General features: G+C 40.1%; 4 protein-coding genes across 7 annotated transcripts; all 4 read right to left on the bottom strand.

Annotated features, from left to right (window-relative positions):
• Positions 1–152: 152 nt before the first annotated feature.
• On the bottom strand, positions 153–4,093 carry trappc5 (trafficking protein particle complex subunit 5). The gene is made up of 3 exons (XM_089019634.1): positions 4,028–4,093; positions 3,322–3,594; positions 153–2,191 (listed from the first exon to the last, which is right to left on the bottom strand). Exons 1-3 carry the CDS (start codon positions 4,085–4,087, stop codon positions 1,895–1,897), a joined length of 630 nt encoding a protein of 209 aa, XP_088875760.1. The 5' UTR covers positions 4,088–4,093; the 3' UTR covers positions 153–1,894.
• A 705-nt stretch (positions 4,094–4,798) lies between these two features.
• Positions 4,799–6,493, bottom strand: mrps34 (mitochondrial ribosomal protein S34). The gene is made up of 3 exons (XM_089019189.1): positions 6,176–6,493; positions 6,035–6,077; positions 4,799–5,216 (listed from the first exon to the last, which is right to left on the bottom strand). Exons 1-3 carry the CDS (start codon positions 6,491–6,493, stop codon positions 4,918–4,920), a joined length of 660 nt encoding a protein of 219 aa, XP_088875315.1. The 3' UTR covers positions 4,799–4,917.
• A 578-nt stretch (positions 6,494–7,071) lies between these two features.
• spsb3a (splA/ryanodine receptor domain and SOCS box containing 3a) lies at positions 7,072–13,855 on the bottom strand. 4 transcript variants are annotated; one of them, XM_089019186.1, is made up of 8 exons: positions 13,682–13,855; positions 13,383–13,476; positions 12,246–12,455; positions 11,985–12,159; positions 11,101–11,288; positions 9,989–10,091; positions 9,762–9,887; positions 7,073–8,930 (listed from the first exon to the last, which is right to left on the bottom strand). In XM_089019186.1, the coding sequence occupies exons 3-8, from the start codon at positions 12,369–12,371 to the stop codon at positions 8,578–8,580; spliced, it is 1,071 nt and encodes a 356-aa protein (XP_088875312.1). In that variant the 5' UTR covers positions 12,372–12,455; positions 13,383–13,476; positions 13,682–13,855; the 3' UTR covers positions 7,073–8,577. The 4 variants fall into 4 exon arrangements, with proteins under 4 accessions (XP_088875314.1, XP_088875312.1, XP_088875310.1 ...); XM_089019184.1 differs by lacking the exon at positions 13,383–13,476; XM_089019187.1 differs by lacking the exon at positions 13,383–13,476 and having other exon boundaries at positions 7,073–8,927.
• A 1,015-nt stretch (positions 13,856–14,870) lies between these two features.
• On the bottom strand, positions 14,871–19,935 carry atp6v0ca (ATPase H+ transporting V0 subunit ca). Its single transcript, XM_089019119.1, has 3 exons — positions 19,720–19,935; positions 16,674–16,857; positions 14,871–15,986 (listed from the first exon to the last, which is right to left on the bottom strand). The coding sequence occupies exons 1-3, from the start codon at positions 19,793–19,795 to the stop codon at positions 15,782–15,784; spliced, it is 465 nt and encodes a 154-aa protein (XP_088875245.1). The 5' UTR covers positions 19,796–19,935; the 3' UTR covers positions 14,871–15,781.
• Positions 19,936–20,959: the final 1,024 nt, after the last annotated feature.

Genomic DNA, 20,959 nt, shown 5'->3' with positions numbered 1-20,959 from the left:
AAAGGAAAAAAAAAATAGGCGATGACATGAATTTTATGAAACACTTTTTTTTCAGGTTCAAAGCGATGATAGACTGAAAGGTTGAAAGTCTGAAGTGACCTCGTGTGTAAATAATTTTTGTGTAAAGAGTAAAGAGACGTGACCTGCGTTGCTCTCATTTGACATTTAAGCAGGAATATTGTATTTATTTGCAAGCGCCATAGTCGGTTGGACCGGGCCTTCATGAAGTTACAGTACACTAAATAAGCTGCTTCAATAAAATACCTCGCACATATGCAATATAACACAGGTGTCAAAGTCAAGGCCCGGGGGCCAAATCTGGCCCGCCACATCATTTTATTCGGCCCGCAAAGGCAAATCAAACTTGTGAAACTCCATGAAACTAGCAAAAGTCCGAACGCCAATTTCAAATTGTCGTACGTAAACAACAATAACAGTCATTATTTTTGACTTCAAAATTGATGAATTCAATGATTTATCTATATGTCATATGCGGAGGGGATAAAACACTCTATAATAATAATACATTTCATTTGTAAGCGCCTTTCAAAACTCTCAAGTCACTGGATGAGCAGCGGCAGCCACATGCGCCATCATTCACTCAACCCGGAATAACTCGTATAAATAAAAAGCTAGCTAGCTAGCTATCAGATAGCTAATAGATAACCAGCTAGCTAGTTAATAGATAGCTTATAGCCAGCTAACCGGCCATCCGGCTAATAGATAGCTAGCTAGCTGGATAGATAGACAGTTAGCTAGCCAATAGATAGCTAATAGATAGCCAGCGAACTAGCTAGCCAATAGATATCTGATAGCTAGCTAGCGTTTTATTTATTTGAGTTATTCCATTGCATTTAAGTGTCCTTGAGAGTTTTGAAAGGCGCTTATAAATGTATTACAGTAAAGTGTCGTTATATCGATAGTACTGCTTATTACGATACTATTTCTATGAACGCAAGGAGAAAATTTACATGCCGCAGGATCGGTTATATCGATATTTTTTCCGACTCCCGAGAATATCGATATAACGAGACTTTACTGTATTATTATTATTATTATTGTTATTATTATTATTATTATTTCATCTGTGTAAGCTCTCAGTGGTCCAGGAGTGGTCCATCGATGAGAAGGTTTCTTCAGCCGTCATCTGTACTTCTTTCAAGGTGTCGGACGTTTCGCTTCTTATCCAAGAGGCTTCGTCAGCAAACTAAAATTATTTTTTTTTGCTGGTAGTTTGGCCCTATATATATCCTTACTGTCCAGACGTGGCGGTGCCAGCCTCTGCTATGATTGGTCCCTGCTCTCAGGTTGGGGGGAGCAGAGGAGTACTCCCTGCGGCTACACTGATTACCTCTATTGTCCTGAATAATTGCTTCTATTTTCCTGCTTGAGTATGGGGTCTACCACTGGCCTGATTGCCCCATTTGCTCTGGTATTACCTCATGAGCATAACTAAACCTATGTTGCCTAAGAAGTCTGTTGTACGAACGATCCAAATTGAACCTCACCCCACCATGGCGATTTAGTGAAGGGTTTTGCAGATTTATGAAGATAGCTTCTTTTAGTCTTTTTACTAAGATTTTGACCTCAAGAGTTTTGAAAGGCGCTTACAAACGAAATGTATTATTATTATATTGGATATATGAGTGTGACAAAAGCAGGTGCTTCCAATGAAAAAAATGTACACAATAAGTTGTCGGCATCAAACTTGAAGCTCTGATGGATGGATAGCGAGTATTGTTCAGCCTTAGTTACGCCTCTGAAACAAAAAGTCTCGTCCGCTTCGTCGAGCTGGGAAAATGTCACCTAAGATGGCCGATGGGAAAAAGGCGACGGTCTCTTTGTGCCTTAAGAAAATAAAACAGAAATTAATCTTTGCGTTCTCCCGCTGTCCTTATCTGCCATCTAAAGCCTTGTCGCGGACGATAACCGACTCGTTAAACTTGATCATGAGCGTGGTGCCCTTGTGCCAGTGGGCAGTGACCTTGGCGGGGAATCCGCCGTGTGTGAGGATGGCCTCCACGATGCCAGCAGTGAAGGCGGCGCAGTTTAAGCTGCTGTTCTCTTTGGGGACGGAGATGTAAGCATTGATGAGGGGCTCTTTTTCGATAATATAGTAAGTCTTGTCGTCATCGTTGGCTTGCTCCAGTTTGTCGGCCTCTTTCCCAAATAAAGATTTCCATACGTTCACCTACAATGACAAGAGAGGATCAATTCAAAACATCATTCAGATTTTTGGTTTGGTCGCTTTCCATCCTTTTGCAGCACGTCGCATACGTTTAGGACTTGTTAAAGGACAACCGACACCATTTTTTTGTTACCTAACTGACAGAAGAAAAATGTTTTATAGCATCTAAAATACCCAAAACACGCAGGCTGATATTTTTAGTCAAATGAAAAACACCAATAACAATGACTGAAAATGTCCCAAAACAACACGCTCCAAATGATACGGGAGGACTTCTTTAATCGATTGCAAACATTTATGCTTTCCTCTTCAGAACTATTTGAATCCTATTCACAACTGGATGAGTAACAAGAAAGCATCTATTCTGAATCTGAAACTCTGTGAAGCCATTGTTTTGATTCTGGAGCAAGGCAGTTTGTGAAGGAGTATCCTGGTGTGACGTCACGAACAAGGGGGCGGGACTTTCCTAAATCTGCCCAATCCGAGCTCATTTTGTGGCAGTTTTGGGACACTAAGTCATTTTTATTGGTGTTTTGCATTTGACTAAAAATATCAGCCTGCGTGTTTAGGTATTTTAAATACTATGACGTTTTTCTGATGGAAACAAATATGGCGTCGGTTGTCCTTTAATATGAACAGTTTTCTATTCCTCATAATTGGTAAAAATCCAGCCAAACTATCGAAATGAAAGTCAACTATCCACGTACATACGCAAAGTTACTTCTAGCTAGCCTGCGCACTGTTCATTAGCTTGCACGCTCCCTTTCTGCTGCCTCTCAAAGAAGTATATTGATGCTAACGTTAGCATGGAGCTCGTCGTAGTGTCACTGACATTCGCCTGTTACATCGATGGGATTGCTTCATTGTAAATTAGAATCTATCGAATTAGAACCTGTTCGCTCCACAAAGGCGAATCCTTCCGTCCATGTAAACTGTTTTTTTTTTTACTCATTCGCTTATTCAAACGGGGGCGTGTCCCTGTTTCGACATCAAGGGCACCTAAGTCAAGATCATCCAATCAAAATTGCGCTTTCCGCCAAAACAAACCAAAACTGGAAATGAACAGCGAAAAAGCGAGAATACATATTTCGTTTTATCTGGTCATTTTGGCCTGAAAAAGTCGGAAATCAAACCTTGATGAAGAGTAACATGTTGAGCACTTTTGTTTCTCTCTTGCCATTCTTCTCCCTCAGCACCAGCACATCCAGCATGCCAGCTCCAACACTCTGGCCCATGTCAGCCAGACGTGTCTGGAGTTCCGAAACGGAGTACACTCGACTTTGGCAGTACTGAACCATTTCCGAGAAGAGTAACGCGAAGGCGCTGATGCTGACTTCAGTCTTGGGTCTCGTCAAGGGGCGCTCCAAGATTGTGGATTTCCCTCGAGTGAACCGGATGTCCATTTTCTGAGAAGCACAGGTTCATAGTTTTTACTCAAATTTATACTGGGGAAATCTTCATTCCATCAACCGATATTAGAACGTTGAAAAGCTACTGTTGATTAAAATTTAGTTCGGTAAAAAATGGATTATTTGAAAATCGTTTCTCGTGATAATATTGGCCATTACATTGCAGCTTTACTTAGACTTTCAATCACAGCATATTCACTGCGTTTTATAATAATAATAATAATATGGATATACATGTAGTTGTATTGCAATAGCTGAGGAGAACGCTCCCGGTTGCGAGCTAGCTAACGAGCTAGCCTTCGTTTCCTAAGAAGAAAAGGCATGATCATTTTTTTTCCGGGAATGGAACCACAAATGTACACAATTTACCGAATATGAGAAAACTGAATCTGTCATTGTATTTGAGGAATAGTTTACAAACCAAACTAACCGTATTATGCAGGCTGTGGAGGCTGCCCTCTTCTTCGCGCGTATCACGTGACATTTCCATAGCCAATGATAAACCCGATACCGCCACCTAAAGTTCCGGTTTGTAACTAAAGCACCAAAACAAATACGTACAGTAACGAATAATATTATTATAAGCACGACACCAAATCCATCAAAACAAAAAAAATATTGCGTCATTTTAATCAACAGTAGTGAACTTTCTAGAACCAAAATACAATTACCTGATTTTAAACGTTGACGGTGTCATTAAAGACGGGGGCGGGAAGTGTAATTGAATAGTCCGTGTGGCAACACGTAGCTGATAGCATTGTTCCTCCTAAAGTCTTGCTCGATACAAGATTAGGCCCATGTTTCACAATGACAAAGTATAAATAAATTGAGAAATTATATTGTATATACTTTTCAGAGTGTCATTTTTGATTAATGGTGTGCCGCAAAAGTATTCCAATGTACAAAAAACGTGCCCTGGCTCAAAAAAGGTTGAAATCCCATCTCAAAACCCACCTATTTAAAATTGTATTTTCTGTGTAGCTCTTTCTCTTGTTTCTATTTGTAATTGTATTGTATTTATTCTATTATCTATGCTTGTCTGTGACTGTAAAGTGTCCTTGATAGCTTTCAAAGGTGCTTAAGATAAAATGTATTATTTTTAAAACACTGCCTTAGAGTCCTAGTTGCACCATACACATTGTATTAAATATTCACTTGGATAATTAAATTAAAATTAAAAAAAACAAAAACAAAAGCAATATAGAGTACATAAAATTTTAATGACATATTTAACAAGTAATTTCGACACCTGAAACCGATCCTGTCCAAGTGGTGGAAGCATCACATGGTTCTTGTGGTCACGTTTCACAATTGTGGACATCACACAGCCGTCTCCTGTCTCACCTTCTTCCCCTGGTCTTGACTCCGGAAATAGTCTTTGCTGAGCACAACTTTCCTTTCTAAAGGCAGAAGAGGTTCCTCTGTCACGATGGTGCCTTCTTCTTGCTTGTGTTGCGCCAGCTTCATGGCACGTAACAGCGGAGGATAAGGGACATATCGCACAGGCGGTTCAGGAAGGGGCACAAAGTCTTTGAATTGTTGCTCGAGATGCTTGGGAACAATGCGCCAGTCGTGGTACATCACTTTGTCCATTTCTTTGACCTCTTCTTCCTTTTTACCTGCCACATTTATATGTTTGGTCAAAATAATTGTCACATTAATCTGTATCGGATTTTTATTCCTGCCAAATTACCACCAGTCTAAAAATAAATAGTAATAATAATACATTTCATTATTAGTATTTTTTTATTATTAATATTGCCAAATTAGCATCGGCCTAAAAATAAATAATATAAATAATACAGTTAATAATAATAATAATTACAATTTTTATTATTAGTATTATTATATGTATAAAATATACAACTAATATAATTATATTCTAATAATAATAATAATAGTTTCTATTTATAATTGTATTTTAGTTATTGTATTCTATTTGTGATTGTATTTTATTTATTATAGTACCTATGCTTGTCTGTGACTGTAAAGTGTCCTTGAGAGCTTTGAAAGGCGCTTAAAATAAAATGTATTACTATTATTATTATTATTATTATTATTTATTTTTAGGCTGATGCTAATTTGGCAGGATAATAATAATAATAATAATAATAATAATAATAATAATAATAATAATAACAATAATAATAATAATAATAATAATAATAATAATAATAATAATAATAATAAGTTATTTTGTCCTTTAAGACAGACAACAAAAAGAATTACTGGTAGAATATTTGACTTTTTTTTACGCTAGAACAAAACAAAATTCAGTCTACAACAGATATTTTTTTCCCAGTTACAAAAAATAACCAAGAACTGATTAATTGATCCATTGATCCGATCTGCTATGTATTTTTGAGGTTATGGACAATTGTTTTGTGGGTATACTTTGAATTTAAAAGACTGATTGCTTGCTTGCTTGCTTGCTTACCTTTGAATGTGAGGATGCCCCAGGCTTTTCCATGATCCATATCCTGCATTAAAAAAAATGGATTTGAATAAATAATAGTATTGAGTGTGTAACTAGGAGTCAGCACTTCATCACTGGCAATGCACACAAGACTGTTCTTACCTCAGCCGTGTAGTCCACCTTGACTTTGGTGATCTGCCAGTAACTGGGCTCCGTGTGGTCCTCCAGCCACGACTTGCGAGTAAACATGCGTCCCACACCGAACATCCGCATACCGGCCAGCAGAGAGAAAAGGCGACTCTCTCGGCGGACATCCGTCCAGGCCAGCACGGGCAGCCTCTTCCCGGTGAAAGGTCGCTTCATGGTCTCGTAATCGAGGGCGTACTTCTGCGAGTCCCGCGGTCGGTTCTTCAATTCCCGGTAGGCCCGGATCTTGCGAGCCATCTCTGCGATGAGACGAAGACGCTTTTTCTTCACCATGACTCCTTGAGCGAGGACCTGTGGAGGAGATGCCTGACAGCAGTCGAAGCTGTTACTTGCACAAGTATATTGCTCGTTGTGTCAAAAAAATAACAGCAATGCCCATCTTAAGTCGTTGGTTGGTTGGTTATAAATATTTTTTAGTCAAGTATAAAGGCCTAAACCACATTACCTGAAGGTTTAGATAGAAGATAAATTTACAATTGACCTCCGCCGTGTTGGTCCGTCAATAAAATGATCCGTGCGAATCAATTGCGAACAGTCGTTCCGACACTTCTGGTGCAGCTGACAAGTGTAATACAGTACGTTGCTGCCCTCTTCGGATACTTGTGGTATTGCCATTATTTTCGTTTACCACAAAAGTATCGTCGAAATTAAACGTCATTCAGCAGTTCAATGTTAAAATGTAAACTCCGAAAGAGAGAATTTGAACGATAGATATTTCGGTCTTTTTCGTGATTCGCCGGAAACTGCCGAAAGGGCTAATCGAATATTCATTTACCCATGGTGCATTGCATTATTTACATCGAACACGGTGGACGGTTGCAATATGGAGCCTTAGAACACAAGTAAAACTCTAAAACACATTAAAAACATGTTGCATATTCAGCATTCACTTTAATTCCATCTGAAAACATTTTTTACTGAAAAAAAGCAAGCAAAAAGGCCTTAAAATAATCGGTTAATATTAAGGTGAAAATAGTAATTTTCTTCATTTTTTTAATCAAATGACACAAAGTAAGTGCACAGGCGCGTTAATAAAAGACAAATAGCATAAAAAGACCACGAACATAAAAGCAACGACAGACATGAGAAAAGTGACGCTTTGCTAACACTGAAAATAGCTGTCGCAGTAAACAAATGTAGTTCAATGTAACACTTAAAACCGCCGCGTTGCTCCTTATTTTGGAACATTTTCATGAAGTGCAGCCCAAAGTCGATTCTCGCAAATAAATTGCAGGGGGCAAAATGGATGATTATTTAGAATGAAGTGATTGTATTTTAGTTTAAAGGACAACCAACACCATTTTTTTGTTCATCAGAAAAACGTTTTATAGCATCTAAAATACCCAAAACACGCAGGCTGATATTTTTAGTCAAATGAAAAACACCAATAAAAATTACTTAAAGTGTCCCAAAACTGCCACAAAATGAGCTCGGAACGGGCAGATTCAGAAAGTCCCGCCCCCAGTTCGTGACGTCACGCCAGGACGTCTTGCCTTGCTCGAGAATCAAAACAATGGCTTCAGATTGGGAGAAGATGCTTTCTTGTTACTCATCCAGTTATGAATATGATTCAAATAGTTCTGAAGAGGAAAGCATAAATATTTGCAATCGATTAAAGAAGTCCTTCCGTATCAATTCAAGCCTTCTGGACTCCAATGTAGCATCCCCGAAAATGCACGAGATGGCGCCCAAGCTCCGTTAGAAATGGGCTGATTTGTGTCAACTAGTATCAAATAGTAGTCTTGGTGCAACACACAACTATTCACCATCGCGTTATTTATGTGTTTTCCTTCTAGTTTCGCCATCAACACAAAGTTTTCAGACCAAACAAAGTACCCAAAATGCATTGTGTGTCTCTTTGTCGGTCAGGGGCGTTCCTTCAGTGACGTCACGTACGCACTCGTCACCAACTGGAAAACAAGACTTCCTGAATATTCAGTGCGGGTCTTAAAAGGTAAAATATAGCTATATGCGGTGGAATCTTTATAAAATACGCTCAGTAGAAGTCATTTGAAGTGATTTTACTAATTACGGACACAACTTGTCTGGAGGCGTCGGTTGTCCTTTAAGAATATGTTCTAATTGCATACATGGCCACTAAGAATATGCGCTACGGTACATGGCTCACTTCAAGCAACCCACGTTTGCAGAATAACACCCAAACTTTTGCCACGTTTGAGACTTCAATATTCCCGTTCATAAACGGCAAGAGATCTACAGTTGACGTGGTCCTGTTTTGTAGTCGTAGCATGTGAGGGAATGGGAATCAAGACGACAAGACGCCTATGTCCGATCGACACGCCCAAAGGGGAAGTTTGGAGAGGAATATGTATTTCGGATTTGCAGTAACAGCAACCTCAAGTCCAGCGGCACCTCTTCCGCTGGCAGGCCTCCGGATCGGACGCGCAGCCTTCCGAGTCGCTCTCCCAGGACGACGATCCGGCCGAGGGCGGGGAAGATTCGGCGCTTTGGAGATTGAGCAGCCAACCCAGTTTGTTGCGCAACAGGTGGCGAAGACCCGGCGGCAGGGGCAGAACCTCCAGAGTGTCCGGACAGTCTGGCAGCAGCTGGCGAAGGCGAACGCAGCACAGGTACAAAAGCGAAGTGGGCGCCGAACAGGATCGGATCACCTTCATGCTGCTTTTGGCTGCCGTGGAGCAGGCCATCGGGTAAAACTTTTTGTTCTGGAGATCCGTGGTGGCGACACCTGCTGGGGCAAGAGAGACGTGAGTTAGCGGGCGTGGAATGTCGGCAGACATTTTGTCTACGTATATAAGACATAGACTACTGTATTTTCCGGTGTATAAGGCGCACCGGAGAGAGTATAAGGCGCACCTTCAATAAATGAAAAAAAGTTTCCCAAATATAATATATACAGGTAACATCTGACTTACGACCGAATTCTGTTCCGACCAAACGGTCGTAAGTCAAAATAATAAATATTATAATAATAATACATAAGATTTCTAAGCGCCTTTCAAAATCAAGGTCATAATCACAATAATATATACTATATACCATTTGAATATACCCACAAAACAAAAAATCATGTTAAAAGGGAGAACAAAAATGTTACAATTTAATCACAAAAAATCATGTTAAAAGGGAGAATTAAAATATACCCACAAAACAAAAAATCATGTTAAAAAGGACAATAAAAATTCTGCAATATACCCACAAAACAAAAAAAAATGTTAAAATCATGTTAAAAAATATCTATCTATCTATCTATCTATCTATCTATCTATCTATCTATCTATCTATCTATCTATCTCTCTTTTTTTAACATGATTTAAATTTATGAAAATTTTACCTTGGCATACAAACTATTTTTCAGGATACACACGGAGCTCCTAAAAGAAAATTATGTTTTATGGGGAACTGGGAACGGATTATTCTCATTTTAATGGTTTCTCATGGGAAATTATTTTTTAGGATACACACTTTTCGCCTTACACACTCTGTCTAGGAACCAATTAAGTTCGTAAGCTAAGGTATCACTGTACTTTACAATTCCACTTTTTCTTCTTCTTCCACATACCGATGCACTTGCGATTCTTGAAGAACGTCAGCGTGCCATGCCACGTGTCCAGATGAACCCCAATGATGGAACCTTGGCCGAACCGAGAGGAAAAGTTCATCTTGTCTCCTTTATGATGCAACAAGCCTGCTCCGAAAGACCACAATGTCAGATGTCTATTTCACCGATGGCATGCATATTGATGTCTAAAAAACAAAAAAAAAGGTACTTCCTCCACATGTTTGTACCTGTGTAAGACAGTCCCCAGCTGTCCACGTCTTTTCCCAACAGGCTGCAGAACGAATGTCGGTATCTGTCCAGGTTGACATCACAAGTACCGATTCCAACCATCTGAGCAAAATTCAGAGAACGGGGGAAAAAAAAAAATCTACTTCTGCTTCATAACAACCAGTGGCCTGCAAAGCCTTCTCTGCTGGCCTAAAAATATCAGAATTACGGGACTGATGTGAATGATATTTTGTCCATGAATTCTTAGTAACTATGATTGGCAAGTGACTATCCAATCATAGTTTGCGAAAACTGCTGTGATTACAAGCCGCGAGTGACAAGTGCATACTGGCCAGAGCTAGCACACTGTATCGGTAGCAAGCTGCATAAGCAAATATATTGTTGTGATGATTTAATCACAGTTTTGTCAACCCACAATGGCTGAATTCTATTTTGTCCAGAAATTCTTATTAAATAATTGTATTTCAGCTTCCTTTCATTGTTTTTTTTGTGCTGCTTCCAGACGTGTGTTTTCGTATTTAAGCATTGAACCAATCACATTTCAGCCATCATTTCAGCCACACAACAATATATTGTTGTGTTTATAATAATAATAATAATAATAATAATAATAATACATTTAATTTACAGGTGTCTTTCAAAACTCTCAAGGTCACTTTACAGTCACAGGCTAAGTTTTTCTGAGGGTGAGCAGCGGCAGCCACACGCGCCAGCGTTCACTCAACCCGGAAGTAAATAGATAGAACGCTAGCGAGCCAGCTAGATAGGTAGCCACCTATATAGCTAGCCAGCTAGCTAGTTAGTTAGCTAATACACTGATTGTCACTATTAAATACGCAGTTTTGTCAACCCACAATGGCTGAAGGAGGAGAAGAAATGGATTTGTTTGCGGATTTACTGTGAAAGACATTTTCAAGACGGACTTCTCAAGAATATAATGGACATTAAGAAAGATCGGTCAGTTATTTCCTGGCTAACGTAAATCACGCCACCGTTTTTTCAGTCCGGATTGATTCAGACATAGCACTACTGAAGGCCTTAGCGATGAAATCTACGGTCCGCCACCGATAACAACAAAAGCGGTCTGTATTTTTGCAGGGAGTGTGCATACCATATCTGTTCCGTAAACGGGAGACGTCATCTTGATTTCCCAAAAGTGTTGCCCATCCGCCATCTCCTTGGAACCGCGGATGGCGGCCGTGCCGCAGCTGTACTCGGAGTGAAAGTTGACTTCGCGATTGTCGCAACTCAGTAATGTTGCTGTCGATCGGCTGCCGGTGTCCCAAACCCAATCAAAATCTATCAAAAGAGACAAGATTTTAAAAACAGCGCTGGGATACGACAACAATAATTGTGCTTTTTTTGTGTGAGTATAATGGGCAGCATATGTGGAACGGTCGCGGCTTGGAATTGAAGCGGATTTACGTGGGACAGGAGATGTGAGACAATCTCTTTTGGTCAATGGATGCTACAGCTTCGTGTTTGCTTTTCAGCATTTAGCTTGTAGCAGAGATGCACATTTCACCGTGACGTCCCTGATCCACTGTTGAAAAGGACACTTTGATCTTCTTTCATCAATAACCAATCGGTGTCTTTCACGTGTTGAAACACATAAAATATTTTCTATCTATCTATCTATCTATCTATCTATCTATCTATCTATCTATCTATCTATCTATCTATCTATCTATCTATCTATCTATCTATCTATCTATCTATCTATCTATCTATCTATCCATTTGCTGTCTATTAGCTATATATCTAGCTAGCTTTCTATCTATTTGAGTTATTCATTATTTGTTCGTTCCTTTTTTTGTTGTTTTTTTAGAGCCGCGAGAGTGGCTGCCTTTGCGGCAACGCCTGAATGTTGTTTTTCTACTTCTTCCTTTCCTTTTCTCTTCCTTCCATCACTTTTGTGCTGCGAAATGTCAATGTCTCCACGGCGAGACGAATAACGGCTCATCCAAACGCATGGTATTTGACAGTATATCTAACCTTGATCATCTTCTCCACAATGACAGTCTTTGACTTGGTAAAAACCTTGCCGGTGATGGATGGTCTCCACCTGGTAATCGCAGCCACAGTAAGACTCTCCGGTCACGGGCACAGCGCTGGGAACCGGAGGGACCATCGCCGTCGTGTAATCGGCCTCCGAATCCGAATCGCTGTACTTGATTGAGAGCGAAGGGGAAGCGTTGCAGGAAGTGAGAGATCAGAAATGTGTTTGGGGGATTTCAATGACAGACGAGCGCTAACCTCCAGGCGCTCATAGCTCCATCCGTCACTTTCCGACGCTAAGACAAGCGCTCTCGCATCAGCATCTCGACGTATTCCGCCCCAAACGTGTTGCCAAGCGCGGGTGTCCCTGCCTCGCCTGGACATGGCAGCGACGAGGATCTCGATTCTCACTCGGCGGCCACGTTGAATCGAGATGCGATGGTGTCACGCAACATCTGTCCAACTGCCCTAAGAGCGCAAATTATCTTTTTGTTTAATGGTGAAACAAGTGGAATGAAACAAAGCTTGTATTTGTAGACTGGACGTACGTGTCTGTACTCACAGTCATATATTATTGCATTTTTGTGAAGTACATAATCATTTTTCGTGGGATTTTCCAAGCTATGCATCTTATGATGGACTATTACACGTTTCCCTCCATGTTGGTTCTTGAAATTTCCGAATACGACAACGAGAAATGGGGAAAAAATGTATTGCAGTTTACGCTGTTTTTGCTAACACTACAGTTTATAAAGGTGAGTAAGTTGTATTTTTATAACTCATAGAAGTGGTAGAATATATATTTTTCTCCATAACTGCCAAGTTTCAAGCAAAAAGAAGCATTAGCATCTATATTTCTAGAACTCGCAATTTTCTTTCCTAGTATTCAGTGACAGCCATTTTGGATTTGTGACGAAAATCTGCCTGCATTGGATCGTTGATATTTGATAATTTATATTTTGAATTTTTTCTTGTGTTTTCTGTTCTTGTTTAGAATTTCAAAAGCTTTCCAATGGTACCTTACTCGTTAGGATCTGCCAAAAATTAAGAAAATTATAATAGCTTAAACTGTAATAAAGAACTCGGTCACATATCTTCATTGTTTTCACTGTGTAATTACAGGCAGAAAATCCCCTCATATTTCCAAAATTAAAAAATCCATTATTTCTTTATTTGTCATAGATCAATAGTCTATACATCATTTGAAAGCTATTTAAATGCACTTTAATATGGTATTAGAAAATGTGTGATGAATTATTATTGAAACGTTTTGTCACATCCCTAAATGTAGGAAGTCAAAAATTTCAAACCACTACAGATGTTTTTTGTTTTTTTTAACACAGTCTCGGGTCATTTTGACCCAAAAATCACAGGAGGGTTAATGTAAATGTTCACCTTTTGGATGATCGCAACATCGTCGACCCATCAATGATGATTTGACATGTGATGCCTGATTTGGAGTCATCGAACCGAGTCAGCATCTAGTTGCCTATTAGCAACGGTTTCCATTAGATGTTATTGTTAAAAAATGTTAAACCGTGACATTTAAGTGCAGTTACTTTAGCTGAATTTGAGGGACGCAGACTTCACTAGCGGCGAACGTATTGCGAGTCGGACGCATGAAAACACAGAAACATTCCAAGCTAGCTAGCTTTGGTTGGTTGCTATTAGCATTTTAGCATCATCAACCTTACCTGCCTGTCGGCAAACGGAACAGACGATCTTCATCAAAAGCGAATATCCAGGGAAGACGAAGGAATGTGTGACTGTACGCTTTCTGTTTTTTATTTTTATTTAGCTTGACCCACTTTTCGTCCAGTGCGATCGTAAACGATAACATGCAAGCGGATATGGAGCTCAGTCACCATTCAGCGACTTCCTCTTTTCCGGAAGTTTTCGATGGAAACGATATCATATAAATCTCCATAAATGGAGTTGATCGTTATTTTTATGGATTACATGTTTTCATGCAACGATGTCATCATAAACTGGTTTTATAAGAAAGCGATATTAAATGGATTGTAATAATTTATAACAATAGAATTTAGTTGAAGTGTAAACGATGTTAGGTTGTTAAAGCGTTCTATAAATCAATTTGCATTGTATTGTATTGTTTGGAGAAATCAGTGTGATTATAGTAAAGTATTGACAGTGTTTCGATATGAATCTTTATCCTGCCCTAAAGTCAAGAGTTTTCATGCGAGGCAACCCAAATAGATAGCAAATAATAATAATAATAATAATAATAATAATAATAAACTTCATTTATAAGCGCCTTTTAAAACTCTCAAGGTCACTTGACAGTCACAGGATCAGTTTTTCTGTGGGTGAGCAGCGCCAGCGTTCACTCAACCCGGAAGCAAATATAAAGCTAGCTAAACAGCTAGTAGATAGCTAATAGATAGCCCGCTAGATAGCTAGTTTGTTAGCTAATACACCGAATGTCACAAAAATACACAGATAGAAAGCTAGCCAGCCAGCTAGTATTTTTCTAATAGATATCCAACAGATCGCTCGCTAGATAGCTAGCCACCTAAATAGCTAGCTAATACACTGAACGTCACTAAAATACACAGATAGAAAGCTAGCTAGCCAGCTAGTAGGTAGCTAATATATAGCCAACAGATAGCTAGCTAGATAGCCAGCCACTTAGATAGCTATATAACTAAAAGATAGCTAGCTCGATAGCTAGTTAGCGAATACACTTCTTTTCATTCGGCTTTTCCCTTCAAGGAGTCGCCACAGTAAATCAGTGTCCTCCATCTTTAGATGTTTGATCCGCATGTTTGTTTTGGCCAAGCTTTTACGTCATATAATGTGGGGATGAATTTGTTCTAAAAATCATTGAATCTGAGGCTTGAAAAGAAATTAGTGAGACCAATATTAGGAGGATGAGTTTTATTTGGAAATCTGACTATAGCACAGTTGAACAGTGACCTTAAAACAAAACAAAATCAAGACAGCAAGACTACAGGTTGACAAGAATAGTGTTCCGAGATCCCATAGTCAACACAAACGTACTTTGCAAACATGATGCACTCGAATCACGCACACTTCCAATTTCATATTAACATGTGGACATCCTCCACGAATAAATCACACGACATCCAGAGGAAAATTTCAAGCACTTCGAACAATTACCAACGGTGCAGTTACTCTAACTATACAGATAATTTATATATATTTAAATGTATATAGGGAATTTCATCAACAGTACTCCATTTAGACAGTTTCGTTAAGTCTTTGTAGCGTTCCATAAATAGCAACACAAAAAAAAAAGACAGCTGTAATTTAAAAAAATAATAATGAAAAATCGGTCCCCCAAAAAGAACATGAAAAGAAAAGAAAATACTGATTCCGCCGTAGCGTCGGATGAGAGTGACACAAGGGGAAATGATGGAAGGTCAGGCGGGGTCAGGGGTCGGATCACGGGGTCAACACAGCACATATCGATTACTACATTTACAAGGGATGACCACTGGACAGGATAAGATGAGACAAGACATCAGGCAGACTGTCCACATCTCATCCCACAACAACCAAACACATCTTCATGCCCTTCTGTACATCAAACCTGACACAACCGGATGGCTTCAAAGAGACAATTTGGACAGATCGCAACTATTGATGACAGAAACTGCCAGAAGCAAAACAAGGCCTCAACTCGCCGCCATCCCATCCTGTCAGGCTCTCTCGGTGTCACGGAAGTGAGTGAAAAAAAAAAAAAAAAAGGAAATGGATTTGTTCTCGCTTGCTTGGATGCGGAATGAATGAAATGGCGCCGGCGTGGAAGCTTATTTTGTCGAGAGGATAAGAGCCACGATCAGGCCGTAAAGACCAAGCACCTCGGCGAAAATCAAGATGAGGATCATGCCCACGAAAAGACGGGGCTGCTGGGCCGTGCCTCTCACGCCGGCGTCGCCCACGATGCCGATGGCGAAGCCGGCCGCCAGGCCGCTCAGGCCTACGCTCAGACCGGCGCCGAGATGGAGGAAGCTTCTGTTGAACCAAACACAAACGCGGCATGAACAATTCAGACTTGATTTATTTTGTTGACTTTTGATTATGTAGACATTAGTAAGAAATATTGTGCCAAGTAATAATAATAATAATACATTATATTTCTCAGCGCCTTTCAAAACTCTCAAGGTCACTTTACAGTCACAGGATACATTTTTTTTTGTGGGTGAGCAGCGGCAGCCACACGCGCCAGCGTTCACTCGATATAAATGAAATGTATACATTATTATTATGTATACATTATTTAATAGCTATCTAGCTGGCTGTCTATTGGCTAGCTAGCTAGCTTTCTTTTTTTTCTATTTCTATTTGCTATCTAGCTGCCTGGCTAGCTATCTAATAGCTATATAGCTATATGGCTCGTCAGCTAATAACTATATAGCTATTTATCTAGCTGTATAATAGCTATATAGCTATCTGGCTGGCTGTCTATTGGCTAGCAAGCTAGCTTTCTTTCAATTCGAGTTACTCCCGGGTTGAGTGAATGCTGGCGCGTGTGGCTGCCGCTGCTCACCAGCAGGAAATGTTATCCTGTGACTGTAAAGTGCAGTGACAGTTTTGAAAGGCGTTGAGCAATGAAATGTATTATTCTTATTAAAATTGAAATGTATTATGATTATTATGATGATGATAAAAACAATTCTGCAGAGGAATTGCGATTCGTACTTGTAGAGAGTGACCCTCTCGGAGATGTTGTTTGCTATCAGCACTGCCACCACCAGCCCGTAGATGGCGATGATCCCCGCCATGACCACAGGAATGATGGACTTCATGATGAGTTCTGGTCTCATCACAGACATGGCGGCGATGCCCGTGCCGCTCTTTGCTGTTCCATACGCTGCGCCGAGAGCTGGATGACAAACACGAGGCTAACGGTTAGCTCATTCACATGATCTGCACAGTCAAAAGTGATGACAGTCAAACCTGGGCTTTTTCGACCATAATCCGTTCCAGAAACCCGTTTGAAAACCTATTTACTCGTAAAACCGAACCATTTCCCATTATAATTAACCCATTCACAAATTTATTTGGGAATTGAAAATATGACGTCGAGCGCCATTCCCAAATTTGTTTGGGTTTTGGCTTTTCTTGCTGGGGTGCCGAAAAGCGCTGGTCAGACCTCTGGCAATGTTTTTCCCTTCCACAAGGGGGCAGCAATTCCCTATTTTTCCAATGTTCGCGCTTTGTTCCAGCATCAGTTGTTGTTAAAGGGCAATATGAACCAATATGCATGGTATTGTGCCTGGAATTGAAGCGGATTTGTGTGGGACAGGAGATGTGAGGCAGTCTCTTTTGGTCAATGGATGCTCTTGCTTCGTGTTTGCTTTCAACATTTAGCTTGTAGTCAACGTGCACATTCCACCACGACGTCCCTGATCCACTGCTGAAAAGGACGCTTTGATCCTCTCCTCTTTCATCTAGAACTACTTCATGTCACAAAGAGGGTACCGCAAGTGCTGAAGAATGAATAGCCATGTGTCTTTGTGTTGTCATATTTGTTATTTAGTTTTTCAACTTCAAGATGGCGCCGCGAGAGAGGCTGCCTTTCCAGCAAGCGCCTGTATTTTGTTTTTCTACTTCTTTCTTTCCTCTACCTTTCATGTTAATTCCGGGTAGAGTGAACGCTGGCGCGAATGGCTGCCGCTGCTCACCCACACACAAGTGTCCTTGAGAGTTTTGTACGGTGCTTTGAAATTTTGTAAGGTGCTTCGGAATATTTTTTTATATTATTATTGCATTGTATTTTGTACACCCACCCTCATTTCAAGCTCATATAACTCCATACCCATATCATTTAGGAATTAACTATTTTCTAAGGTTTCTTTTCAGCATGATTGCCTTTAAACGGATGTGTGGAGACCGGTGTTATTTCCAGTTTACGTCACGGCAAGACGGGGAAATCCAACTTAAGGCTTTTTGAGGAACATTGACACATATCACCTGTTCCTATTTTTTTTTTTTTTAAGTTCCCGGTCTTAAATTTAGAACGATGTCTTCCTTCCAATCTTTATTAAAGTATAATGCATGACGGATGAGTCATCTGTAACAAAAAAGGGACACACAATATACATCGCTATCTAAAATTTGGTCCACGTCGTCTCGTTCTGAACCAGAAATAATCATTTCCATCTTTTGTCTCCTTATGTCTAAACTATTCCAAGTTCATTTTCAGACGTCTCAACCAAACTGGCTTATATACATCATATATGCTTTATACCAGTGGTGTCAAACATACGGCCCGCGGGCCAGAACAGGCCCCCAAGAAGGTTTGATCAGGCCCGCAGGAAAATTTAAAAGTGGAAAAAAAGCAAAAACGACATGGAAGTGATATTTTTAATGAGGTGCAATTCAAGGATTGTCCACTAGAAAAGAGAGTGGCACTGTTTCGATCAACGTAGAAGAAAACAGCTGTCTTTTTTTCCAACCGCGGTTTTAACACCCTCATTAGCCAAAATGTCATTATCTTTTTTATTAAGTATTATTAAGTAAGCAGAATTACTGTACAGTCAAACCTCGGTTTTTGAACGTCTCGGTTCTCACCCCATTCGGGTTTCAACCAAAAATGTCCTATTTTTTATGCCCCGGTATACAACCGAAATTTGGTTCTCAACCAAACGGAGCGCATCTGAATGCATCACTCGACTACCCTCTGCTTCCTGATATGTCACTTCCTTAGATTTCACGTCTTCCTCATTGTGACCGACGCATTAATATTGTTGTTGTTTTACTTTTGCGAACATGCTGACATATTTGGTAAAGATCTCCTGAATAGTATGATTTTAAAGCAAGCAGAGGATGGTTTGAAAAGTTGGTGTGCCCTGTGTTTGCCCAAAGACAGCTGGGATAGGTGCCAACACGCCCCGTGGCAGAAAGAAAATTGGTTAAAATAAAAGTTTGTTTTTATAGAATTTTATACATGACCCGCTCTATTATTAAGTTTTTATCCGGTTTATGCGATGAAATAGTTAAAAAGTTGTTTTCTAGACTTTGAACGGATTAAGATTTTGTACATTGATTTTAATGGAAAGTGCTGTTTCGGTTTTTGAACAAATCGGTTTTCGAACAGGTTTCTGAAACGGATGATGGCCGAAAACCGAGGTGTCACTGTAATATCCTAACGACAATGACTTTCTCAACCTTGGGCCCAATCGTGCAAACGGACATAAAGGAGTGTCGTCCGTCTTTCCAGAAAGTTGGAGGAATCAAGGTGGGTGAGCCATATGTTCCTCGCCCAAAGCATGTCAAGCAAGAGGCCCTGATGAATGAATGAGTGGATGGATGGATGGTTTTTCTCCTTCACTGATAGCAGGCCTCAAACAGCCTCTACGCGAATGCGTGCGATTTTATTTTAAACTGATGATCAAAATGCTATTACACGACTTTGTCACTTAAAGAGTAAAAATTGAGGAGTAGCAACCGATTAACAGGTTGATTAGGCGTCGTTTCATCCGCTGACAAGCAAGCTAGCAACACTTAGCGGTCGCCCGCTAGTTCGACGAAGGCCGGTGGTAGCAAAACGACCCCCCCCCCCCTTCACCCGCCTCAAAACACGCATTGCCGGCGAGTGGACGAACCGTAATAATTTCTTACTTAATTCGATCACATTTAACTAAACCCAAGGCCGATTTTTTTTTATTTGGGGTCGTCGATTCTGGGGGCTCGAGCTACTGACGAAGCTGAAATGTCAAAATGAAACAGGAGCTATAGTCACCACTGAAGACCATGGCCGCAGAGGCTCCCATCACAGCGAAGAAAGGCGAGTACTCGGGGCTCTCCTCGGATGACATTCTTGCAATATCTACGGGACCAAGAAGCGACGGGAGAAGGCTGTCTTGGCGTTTAACTCGATGCCACTTGTCGGCTTCGGACGGGTGTTACTACAGGGCTCAGCGAACGGCAGGACCGGTGCAGAAGAGGAAAATGGCGAAACGGAAAATGTCACATGACCAACCGCCTTGGAAGGAACCATTTGTATGGATTCCGAGGGGTGCTTAGCGTCATCGTTACAGAGACGAACTATTTTAATAGACACATTCGACGCCCTGTAAACCATTATGGATAATACAACATTGAATTTATTTGAATGGGTTGCTATTATTTATCGCGGTTTGATAGACGACATTAACTGTTGTCTGTTGAATGAACCGTGTATACGTAGTGGTATATTCTGCTGCAAGTACATTACAGTACCTGCAGTTCGGCCACCAGTGTAGATTTATTTTTTTTTATAATTACTTGTTAGCGACAATATTTCGTTAGGGAATCACAACAACTACAAATACACATTAGAGTAAAACAAAAACGGAGACTCCCAAATGTTAAGGAAACATTTGATATTGCAAATTATGCCCCACCTTTCAGAAGCAGATTATTCATGCAAAAATATGTCAATGTTGTATTCATTTCTAATGTTTACTTATGTAGAAATAATGCACGTAATTATAATACTGTTGTTGCTCCAGTTGGTTACCCAACTTGCCTTTCTGCAAACAAAATCTCTATTAACATGCTATAATAGTGGAGTGTATTTGTTTTGAACTCAGGAAACGCAGGTTTTTACAGTCGTGGAGCCTAGAATTGACTCACTAAACCAAACTTGCTTATAAAGTCACCAATTCGCTTAGAATTGTGCCATCGGCTTCTTCTACTTCCTTGTTTCTTCCTGCGGAGTGGAATAACTGTAAAAATGATTGGCCGATACTCAACCAATGGGATCCCTTCTTAAATCTTCGTCTGTTTAAAGCGGACCAAGATGGCTTCTCTTCAAGAAAACAACCCAACGGTCATTTTTTATTTTTATTCGTTTTTCCACCCCCTAACATAATAACTTAAAATACACAGCCTTTTGGTCATACATGAAAAAAGAGCCCCATAGAATGGATCAAATACACATAATGGACAGACCATGAACACATATACACATGTACATTGACGGAACTTTACATGTAAAA

The sequence above is a fragment of the Hippocampus bargibanti genome, linkage group LG17 (assembly GCF_051943395.1).
Source record: "Hippocampus bargibanti isolate YZ-2025 linkage group LG17, ASM5194339v1, whole genome shotgun sequence".
In the NCBI taxonomy this organism is placed as follows: Eukaryota; Metazoa; Chordata; class Actinopteri; order Syngnathiformes; family Syngnathidae; genus Hippocampus; species Hippocampus bargibanti.
Note: the sequence above shows the minus strand (reverse complement) of the source record. Positions and strands in the feature narration are given on the sequence as shown.